The sequence below is a fragment of the Podarcis filfolensis genome, assembly GCF_964270895.1.
Source record: "Podarcis filfolensis genome assembly, chromosome: 2".
NCBI lineage: Eukaryota > Metazoa > Chordata > Lepidosauria > Squamata > Lacertidae > Podarcis > Podarcis filfolensis.
Genome location: NC_139605.1, coordinates 115,512,944 through 115,524,164, shown reverse-complemented (window position 1 = coordinate 115,524,164; position 11,221 = coordinate 115,512,944). Strand labels below are relative to the sequence as shown.

At 48.6% G+C, this 11,221-nt stretch overlaps 1 protein-coding gene across 3 annotated transcripts in view; it reads right to left on the bottom strand.

The window, feature by feature from the left end:
- Positions 1-6,187: 6,187 nt before the first annotated feature.
- Positions 6,188-11,221, bottom strand: part of CALCOCO1 (calcium binding and coiled-coil domain 1) — a 39,824-nt gene continuing 34,790 nt past the window's right edge. For all 3 annotated transcript variants that reach the window (XM_083599238.1, XM_083599237.1, XM_083599239.1), the window contains exon 15: positions 6,188-10,864. In XM_083599238.1, the coding sequence (XP_083455364.1) occupies positions 10,663-10,864 (202 nt within the window). In that variant the 3' untranslated portion in view covers positions 6,188-10,662. The remainder of the gene's footprint in view (positions 10,865-11,221) is intronic.

Here is an 11,221-nt window from a genome sequence, read left to right as displayed (position 1 = left end):
GGCCATGTGTCAGGCATTCTTTAGCTGCAATTCCTGTGCTGTAAGGAGTTGGACTAGATGGCCTTTGAGGTTCCTTCCAAGTCAACAATTCTGATTCTGCGACGAGACGCCAATTTTATGTTTCGACCCACATATTCCTGTTTTCTCTGTATGCCAATACAGTAGTACCTCAGGTTACATACGCTTCAGGTTACAGATGCTTCAGGTTACAGACTCCACTAACCCAGAAATAGTACCTCAGGTTAAGAACTTTGCTTCAGGATGAGAACAGAAATCGCACGGTGGCGGCGTGGCAGCAGCAGCAGCAGTGGGAGACGCCTTAGCTAAAGTGGTGCTTCAGGTTAAGAACAGTTTCAGGTTAAGAACGGACCTCCGGAACGAATTAAGTACGTAACCAGAGGTACCACTGTAAATGTTGATTGATTGATTGATTGATTGATTCTGTGATGAAATGACACACTTGGCCAGAGATGGCAAAGGGAATCCGTTTACCACCTCTGCTAGTGAGCATCTTAAACCTGTCCTTAGCATCAACAACAAACAACGACGACAGTGATTTTTTCACAAATTTTCAGTGGGAGATGTTTAAGCAGACTTGCCCACCATTACTTGTCTTCTCGTGAACGAACTGATGGTTAGCTCTGAATGATCCAAAGGGTTTATAAACCCCCTTGCAACTGGAGACTGGAAACAGGAATGAATTCAGAAAGGGAAACTAGGCGCTGGGCCAACATAAATCTCATCCAAAGGGCCACGCTGGCATGGGTTGCTGGCAGCAGATGCCTGCTTACTGATGGGACAAGAGATACAAGCCATACTCCATCACAACCTGGCTCTCTACTGCAAGAGACAATGTGGTGTAGGGCAGGGATGGGATAGGGAACCACCAGCCCAGGGGTTGGAACTGATCCATGTTAACCTCGCCTCCTTGGCCCTGCCCTTCCCCTCAGTGTCACAATTACGTTTATAATACGTTTACCAGATTCTTTTCTATGAATCCGGGGACACTTTTTTTTTTTTGAAGCTGAGTAGCAACAGGGAGTCAGTAGTGGGGACGGTGAGGCAAAAGACCCGGGGCCCAAGCACACATGCATATTGTATAAAGGTGCAAAGCTCTTCTTTCACACCCTGTGAAACTTAAATGCACAGAGTTTTTAAAAAACTGGGCAATGGTGTGCTGCACGCCTGTGACTCCTAAGCCTTCCCCAATCTCCTTCCCCCTTTGTTTTGACTGATCAGGGGAGTGTTGCCCAGGGGGGCCCAAGGCACACGGTTTCGCTGCCAGGCAAGGTGAAAAGCCCTTCTTTCGCAAATTGTGAAACATAAATGTGCAGAGTTTTAAAAAAACTTGCCCGCAACTTTCGAGCCTCCCCTGATCAGTCAAAACAAAGGGGGCAGGGGATCGAGGGAGGCTTGGGAGTCATGGGCAGGTTCACAGGGTGCAAAAGAAGGGCTTTGCACCTTGCCCAGCAGAGAAACCGTGCACCTTGCGCCCCTCCTGGCAATGGCGTACCGCCCGTCCGTGACTCCCCAGGCTTCTCCAATCTCCTGCCCCCTTCCCCCATATGATGTGTTGCACACAAGACACATCGTATGGAGACTTTTCTGGCGAGGAAAAATGGCGGACACCACGGCAGCGAGCAGCTCCTGAAGCCAGCCAGAGCCAACTGCTCTACTAGGCTGGCTCTTGGCTGCTGAGGCTGCTGCTGCCATGTTTCCCGGGGCCAGATTTGCAAATCTGGGGACGGAATTTGTCCGGGGACAGGTTTGCAAATCCGGGGACTGTCCCCGGGAACTGGGGATGTCTGGTAACCCTGGTTTAGAAGGGTGGGAGGTTCCCTGATAGCAGTGATGATGGGAGTCATAGTTCAACAGCATTCAGAAGACCACAAGGCTCTCCACCAACTAGGTCTCAACCAGAGAGGTGCCTGTTCATTGAGGCTCCTTATGACAAGATGCCAGGGACAGGACTTTGGACCTCTTGCATTCAAAGCATGTGCTCTGTCACTGAGCTAGGGCCCCTCTCCACCACCCATGTCTGTCTTGTTGACCCATCTCCCCTTTTTGCCTGTCTCCATCACTCTCTCTAGCCTGGTTTGTTTTGGTGCACTTCTGGAGGATGATTCCATACCCTCAAAGTGTCCCAATTTTCCAGGGACAGTACCAGAATTACAGAAGGCATCCCAGTTTCTGATTTGACCCTGGACTGTTCCAGTTTTCCTTTTTCCACCCCTCCACATGTTGGAGAACAAGTAAAAGTGGTGTGTATGTGTAGTTGCCACCTTGCCGACAAAGGTCCGTATAGTTAAAGCTATGGTTTTCCCAGTAGTGATGTATGGAAGTGAGAGCTGGACCATAAAGAAGGCTGATTGCTGAAGAATTGATGCTTTTGAATTATGGTGCTGGAGGAGACTCTTGAGAGTCCCATGGACTGCAAGAAGATCAAACCTCTCCATTCTGGAGGAAATCAGCCCTGAGTGCTCACTGGAAGGACAGATCCTGAAGCTAAGGCTCCAATACTTTGGCCACCTCATGAGAAGAGAAGACTCCCTGGAAAAGACCCTGATGTTGGGAAAGATGGAGGGCACAAGGAGAAGGGGACGACAGAGGACGAGATGGTTGGACAGTGTTCTCGAAGCTACCAGCATGAATTTGATCAAACTGCGGGAGGCAGTGGAAGACAGAAGTGCCTGGCGTGCTCTGGTCCATGGGGTCACGAAGAGTCAGACACAACTAAACGACTAAACAACAACATGTGTAGGTGCAAAAACAGAGTCCTGTTTATACTGAAAACAAAATTCCTGTACCGAATGAAGGAAATGGTGAAGCTGGCATACAAAGCACTTCCTATAATTTCAAAGGAAAATGTATCCCATCCACTTTAAATTATTTAATTGCAATGCTTCTGCAGCCAGCCATTTTTAAGGAAATATGTGGAGTGTTTATGCCTTTACTGTAAATTGAGCCTTCAGTGGAACTTACTCCCAGGTAACTGGGTAAAGATTGTGCTGCCTTGCACTGCAAACCTGAACATTTTTACTCTGTTCTGAGTTTCACGGAATTCAACAGCGTTCACTGTCTAGTATGTTCCTGATCATTTTCACAGTTTTCATAATAATAACAACATTTTCAGAGGGCAGGGGAGGCTAGATCCAAGCTCAATTAGTCGATACATTTCCACAGCTATAGGTATGGGAACTGGTAATGGAAAATTTCATGGTGGCAAAACCCAGGCACAGTCATACCTTGGGTTACAGACGCTTCAGGTTGCGTTTTTCAGGTTGTGGACCGCCGAAACCCGGAAGTACTGGAACGGGTTACTTCCGGGTATTGGCGATTGCACATGCGCAGAAGCGCCGACTCAACAGATGCACAACTGTGGATTGCGAATGCTGTGGGTTGTGAACATGCATCCTGCACAGATCACGTTCGCAACCCAAGCGTCCACTGTATTGATCTTGACCATATGAAAACTGTTATGTACTGAAGTTCTCACCCTGGGCCAGCAGGGGGATACTGTAGATAGTTATGCAAATGAAGGATCGAAAGTGACGTTCAGTGATTGGATAGTTTTAAAAGTTGCTACAGTAACGTTGTACTGGAGCTCTATATAAGCAGGCTGACTGAACCCTTCAGTTCAGTTCTGTTCTGGCCTCTGAATAAACAAGAGCTGTTTGAAGAATCGCTGTGTCGTCTGATACGTTCACCCACAACTTAACAAAAACTGACCGCATCCCCATCACTATCAATATTTGCTTTTCCCACTCAGCAAAACTTGTGGCCTGCTGGTATCCATGGATGATGTCATTTCCGGAGGCAAGCTGGGCAGGACTGATGACAGAGAGAGGAGCCAAGGAACATTCTGTGTGTGTGTGTGTGTGTGTGTGTGTTTTCCCCCAGCAACCACAATATTCAACAGACAAGATAGGCAGGTTGTTGCAGAGAGGCCGCATTTTATTAGAATAGCTGCAACATGTCATATAAATATAAATATAAATATAAATATATATATGTACACCCTATACATAGACTTGGGGGTATGTCAAGATGTTGAGGGAGGGGAGGGGAAAGAGGGTTATTGCTTTGAACTTTTCGCCATTGACTATTATATTCAGTAAAAAACAAACAAACCACTGGGTGGGGAAAAAGCAGGTGAGAAGAACTCACAGCCACAAATGCGTCACACAATCAAAAGGTTCCCGCGCAAGCGAACAGAGGCGTCACAGCCTCCCCAAAAGGCACAGTCGCTAGAGAGTCGCCATCTCTGGTCCCTTCCACACCATGCATTTAAAGCCCTCCTACACCACTTTAATGGGGAATCCTGGGATCTGTAGTTTAAGGGTTCTGGGAATTGTAGTTTCGTGAGGTCAGTACTCTTAACTACAGCTCCCAGCATTCTATTTTTTTGGAGGGGGGAGGAGGCGGCATATGAGTGCTTTAAATGAGTGGCACGGATGCGACCTTTCTCTCCAGCTGCATACAAGCCTTGCATCCTTCGTCTCAGGGCCTGGCACAGACGCCAGGAAGAACAGGCAGAATAAAATGAAGGATTTGCAACCAAAAATTAGCAGAAAGCCAGTGCAAAGCTCAACTAACAGGGGGGAGCCAGAGGGTATATGTACAGGGATGAGATGGGGAGGGATCAAAAGGGAGGGAAACTAATAAACCAAACACAATGGGACCCCAGCAAGGGGTGCAAATGTACTGGAAGGGAGATGCATGCAGTAGCAGCAGCCAGTAGGTAGTTTGGAGAGGCAGTGGCAGGGCACCATTGAGAAAGGGCTTCTTAAAAACAACAAAACAGCAAGGAAAAAGGGAAGGGAACCAAGTCTACTTAAGGAACTATGACTAGGGGATGAGGGTCACCTCTTCATTCATCCCTTCTCTGCTTCTGGCAGTTCTCAGAGTACAATTCCAAGGTGTAAATCTGCTATCATCAATCACCATGTGATGAGCCATCAGGGACCCTGGCCTCCAAACTGGTCTCAGAGCCCGTTGAAACATCCAGCAGAATCGGAACGTGCGGCTTTCCCCATAAGGCACTGTTTCCCAAACTTGTGCCTCCAGCTGTTTTTGGACTACAACTCCCATCACCTCTAGCTAGCAGGACCAGCGGTAAGGGACAATGGGAACTGTAGTCCAAAAACAGCCAGAGAGCCAAGTCTGGGAAACACTGCTTTAAGATATCACTTCAGCAGTCTGAAGTGTTCAAAATGCTCTCCCCCCAAAAAAACTATAGAAACTAGCAGAAAGCGAGAAAGGCTCCAACTGAACCATTCTCCCTGCCATGCTAGCTTTCAGTGAGCAGGGAGTTCAAAGGTGTAATTCCCCTCCTGCAGTTTAAATGGTACAGGCCGGCCACACATGTAGATTGGCTGTCAGACAACTGCCCAACAATGGGAACCAGGCTGGGAGACAACAAGGTCGTCTGGTTGGGGGGCAGACTAGTATTCCTAGCTTTGACTATCACTGCAGCTATATGTGGGTTTTGCTCCTGTTTCAACGGAGGCAGGAAGATCTTAGGGAATAACTGCTCAACCGGATATGGTATGTCAGGATCAACCTTTGCTCTGGGCTGCTCCCCATGGCACCAAAACATGGCACCAAAACTGTGACCATAGTGGAGATGCCTGTTTTGTGGAAATTGGGCACAAAAGAAATCCCACATGTCCTGCCCATGTCAAACCTGTGTGTAAGGTAAAGGTAAAGTGTAAAGGGACCCCTGACCATTAGGTCCGGTTGTGACCGACTCTGGGGTTGCAGCGCTCATCTCGCTTTATTGGCTGAGGGAGCCGGCGTACAGCTTCCGGGTCATGTGGCCAGCATGACTAAGCCGCTTCTGGCGAACCAGAGCAGGGCACGGAAACGCCGTTTACCTTCTCGCTGGAGCGGTATCTATTTATCTACTTGCACTTTGACGTGCTTTCGAACTGCTAGGTTGGCAGGAGCAGGGACCGAGCAACGGGAACTCACCCCGTGGCGGGATTTGAACCGCCGACCTTCTGATCGGCAAGTCCTAGGCTCTGTGGTTTAACCCACAGTGCCACCAGCGTCCCAAACCTGTGTGTACTGGCAAGCAAACACACACACACACACACACACACACACACACACACACACACACACTCATGATCACTATCTTCCTGCTGCACAATAGCCCAAACATGCCAAATGTGGTTTTTTAAAAAAAGAAACTGGGTTTCCTCCATGTTAAAATGGGGATCATCACAGCCATTCTGTGTGTATTCTGCACATCAGTGGTTCCCAGCTCAGAAAAACCCAAAAGCTCTCATCGTTTCATACATTTAGGATGGCAAAGATAGGCTGATGAATGTGATTCTGGCTTCCTAGGTATGTCATTGGCATCCTCCCTCCACAACTTTCCTCTGTGGCTACTCTTGCCTAACATCCCTCTGCTGCGGCATCAGTCTCCATGCTCTTCTCTGCCCTTCTCATTCTCTTGAAAAGATCCTACAGTGGTTTGGTACTGTTTCTGATGATGCAGGCTCTTCCCTGTTAAAATGCATGCTTCAATAAATCAGCCTATCATTTGAGGTGCTACTGGCCTCTCTCTCTCCCAGTCACCTTTTCTTGCTTCTCTTCTGAAATTCAATCCCATTTGCTATCCTTTATTCTGGAAGAATTTGTGCCAAAATGGTGCAAAAATATTCACACTTTGCCTAATTTATTTTTTGGGGAAGGAATGTGGAGATATGGGCTGAGTAGGACACACAAGCCTGATAATCAGGACTAAGTTGCCTAGTCTCTAATTCTGCACCCTACAAAATGCAGCTTCCTTAATTTCTTTTTTAAAGCACACCCCCAATACTGCCCATGTTTTTAGCTCTTATTATTGCACCCTACAATAAATTAGTTGCTGCAATGTCTTTCCTGTAGTAGCCCAATCCGGCCTTTGCTTCTGAAATCCAAAGATTTGCTGTTCTTTATTGTGGATGCAGAATTACCTCACTGCTTGTGCAAATGTGCATAATTTGCCCAATTTATTATGGGGCAGGGGGATGCAGACCACCACCCTGATCAACAGCATGTGGATTCATCTTTAATTTAAAAATACTCCTTATGGGTGAACTTCTCTACTTTTTATTCCTTGCTAAAAAAGGAATTTACCTCGCATCACTCTAGCGCTCCTGTTTCCCCCCAAAAGTTTAAATAATATTGCTGGACTATTTTCTGAGCTTGAATTATCATGGAATAAATAACCTTAGTGTTTAGCTACTTATGCAAAGGCAGCAGCTACATTTAGGAAATATATTGATCATGTTTAAAGTGGGAGGGGAACTGACTGGAATTTATATAATTTCTTTCCCTGGCGGTGTTGAGGCATACAAAAGGTTTTTTATTATAAGTCTTTCTCTGCTTTATTCTAATTTATGTGTCTACTACCCTGGTTGCTTTAGTTGTTATTTAAAACAAAACAACACACACACACACACACACACACACACACACACACACACAATGCCATATACCATATAAATGCAAGCAATAAAATCTTTTGGGTATTGCTGGAATATGGGCTATAGCTAGAACGATAAATACACACATTTGTTCATTTGCATCCATCTGTTTGCTTTCTGCTCACGCACACTCAAGAATTAAAAGTTAGGTGAACAGAAGCCTCACTAGGCATCTGTGGCAGGTTCTGGCCCTTTTCAGACTGCAGGGAAAAGTGGGGAATATATACTCTGACCAGTGAAATGCCATCCTCGCTAGGGAAACACTAGTTTTAAATCAGCCGTGGACCACCCACTCTTTATGTGGAAGGTTCAGTCCTAGGCAGGGGTCAGCAAACTTTTTCAGCAGGGGGCCGGTCCACTGTCCCTCAGACCTTGTGGGGGGCCGGACTATATTTTTTTTGGGGGAAATGAACGAATTCCTATGCCCCACAAATAACCCAGAGATGCATTTTAAATAATAGGACACATTCTACTCATATAAATACATGCTGATTCCCGAACCGTCCGTGGGCCGGATTTAGAAGGTGATTGGGCCGGATGCGGCCCCCGGGCCTTGGTTTGCCTACCCATGGTCCTAGACATCTCTAGGAAGGGGGTGAGGGGGGAGAGAGAGATGCCGTCTGAAACCTGCCAGTCAGAGTAGACATTTCTGAGTGAGATGGACCAATTGTCTGACAACTCGATATAAGGCAGCATCCTATGGCCTCGGCGGGGAGGGGCGTGTTGTGGAGTTGGGTCCAGCTGCTTTTGGGAAGGGCTACAGCCGAGTGGCAGGACATCTTGCTTTGCATTCATAAAATCCCAGGTTCAATGCCTCGGGGAAAACCCTGCCTGAAACCCAGAGGAGCTGCGGCCAATCAGTGCAGCCAGTACTGAACTAGGTGGACCAATGGGCAGACTCTGTTTAAGACGGCTTCCTATATTCCTGACATGTAAATGTTGTGCATGTATGGGGCATTCTATGGGAGGAGAGCGCTCAAATCATTCAACCTGTAGCCTGGGATGCTGCTATTCAGTGTGTGTGTGGGGAGAGGGGTTCCTGCTCATTTGCTTCACCCCAAAGCCCCTCTCCTTGCGAAGATATATCCTTCCCTCTCCCTCTTTATTTATTTAAAAATTATCTTATGTTAACCACGTCTACTGCGACTTAGAACAATAAAGAAAATAACTGCAACTATATATATTTATATATAACCAGTGTTACAAAAACAAAACAAAAAAAGATAAAGCACACTCAAAACCTCCGTAACATTCCAGCTTCGATCCAACAAAAGGGGCAACGTTACTCGGGGAAGGCTGGCCAATGCAAAACAGGCTCAAAGGCCTTCTGAAAACCCTGCGGCATGCCACAGTTCTAGTGGGAGGGAGTTCCAAAGGCATGAAACCGCTACAGAGGAGACTCCCTTCCCTGGGGGGGGGGGACACAGCTCACAGACCTAGGGTGTGGACTCCCCAAGAGGGCCTCTGGCTGAGATCTCAAGTGTGTGGGAAGGATGGTACAGGTCCAGACCCCATCAAGGGTCTTAAGACGGGTGCATGTTATGTGTGCTATGAATCCCTTTACCACCATGTCTACAGTATGCGTCAAACTCATGGCCAAAGCCGGTTCTAAGCTTATCAGTGCAGGGTTTGCAGTCATGGCGCCCGGGGGGCTTAGCAGTTCAATAATTCTTAAAATGTGTTTTGGGCTTTCCTGAACAACTTGACCCGTGTTGTTTCCTACGCTACCAGGGCCAACAGCTGGAGCGGACTTTGAGTGAGAAACCCACCTGTGTGCGTGTGTCACCATGCATGATTGTGTGAACTTTTGGCATTCTGGTGTTCAGAGTGGAATATTGAAATGCCACGTGTCCCAGTGACTCTTCTGTCCCCAGGCCACAACTGCAAAAGGATGTGAGGATTATAGCACCACCTCCGGGAACGGGCGATTCATGTGTGAACTGCCCAACACTATGAGGCTGTGCTTACCATTTAAAGAGTGTTCTGTGGTTAAAAGAACAAGCAACCCACGTTGCACGAACAAAGAATCACAGGACACCCTTTCGCTGAGGTTGCAGTGACCCTCCGCTGAACGGAGAGCTCGGCCCACCAAAAGGTGACAACCGTTCGCAAGGCCTGTTTTGGGTGGGGGCAGCCAATGCAGTGCCTTCCAGCTATCGCTGTTACTGTAATTCCCATCACCCCTCAACATTGGCCAGGCTGGCCAGGGCTGATGGGAGTTGGAGTCCAATGGATGATGCCACGTCAACTACCCCTTTGTAATTGTTTCACAAGGATGAGTAAGAGGAGAGTCAAGAGGCCTCTGAGTTTGCCAGGGATTGACTTTTTCAAACTCGCTTGCCATCGCAGGGTAACTGGCTGTGAGTAAACAGGGTCTCATGAGGTGTAGCGTGGGGGGGGAAAGGGGTGCAGTTTTTCCGAGGGCACACTTTGCCCCTCTCACCGCCCCTGCCAGCCCCATGCTGCTTTGCGGGTCTGATCCCATATCCCAGCCTCACAAAACAGCAGAGGGTTGGCAGGGCGTCAGGAGGGCACAACGGGCATGCACCAAAGGGCGCCTGCCTGCCCTGCTGTGCCCTCCTCACGCTGCCCCTCCAGCCCGCATCGGCAGGGCAGCATGAGAAGGACACAACAACCATGCGCCCTTCGGTCCCAGCCTTGCAAAGCGAGGGTGAGCCAGGGATCAAGAGGTGCAAGGCTGTTGTGTCTTTCTCATGCCACCCTCCCTGAGCTGCTCTGCAAGGCTGGGATCATTGAGGCTGGCGTTGCATTGGCGGCGAGGCTGGCGCGTTCTGCCCCCCCTGCACACATGTGCCTACCCTGGGTGCCATGAAGACACGCTCTTAACTTCTGAGCTCTCAGTCACTGACGCTTAGCTTGGCTGAATGTGTGCACATATAGAAGTATATGTGTGTGTGTGTGTACACAACTAACTTTGCTGCTCCTAATGCAAGTTGACTCTGACCATAGAGAAGGCGTCCCAGGAAGTTGGGAGTCCCTTACTACCACCTAGCAGCTGAAGCTACCCTTCCTGGGGCGAAGCATTCCTCATAGCAATCTCACTATCAAGGGAGAAGGAAGGGAATATATCCCCAGCCTGGATCCCAAGGAAAAGAGTGGGGAAAACAGAAGGGGCATGGTGGTGGTTGGGAGGAAGGGGGTTTGGGGGGGGGGAGAGAAATGGTTACTCAAAGGTGAAGGGGTCATGGGTGCTGAAAAAGAAGTGCCCGTCAACATGTGTATCCAACGTTTCCTTGTCGCTCTCGGGCGGGAAGCGCTCGTGGCAGATGGGGCACTCCTTCCAATGGGCCGGCGAGGGCAGGTCTAAGGGAGAGACCCCCATGCCGCAAGCCCCCGGCTCCGACATCTGCCGCCCTGTCAGGCCACTGCAAACAGAGGGAGGGAGAAAGAGGAAACAGTGCAAAATGAGCTCGTGAAGCGCTACGTCATGGAACTGGAAATCTGGCAAAATGATGTCCTGGCTGGGTTCGGAGTGGAGGTGGTTGCTTTGGCGTGGGGCTACAACAGGGTTTCGCAATCTTAGGCCTCCAGCGGTTTTTGGACTACAGTTCCCACCATCCCTAACCGCTAGTCCTGCTAGCTAGGGATGATGGGTGTTGTAGTCCAAAAACAGCTGGAGGCACAAGTTTGGGAAACCCTGGACTACGCCATGCAAACCCATGGTAGAGTAAAGAGTCTTGTAGCTTGCTGCAATAGAGCCTGTACAAGTGGGTCTGGGAAAT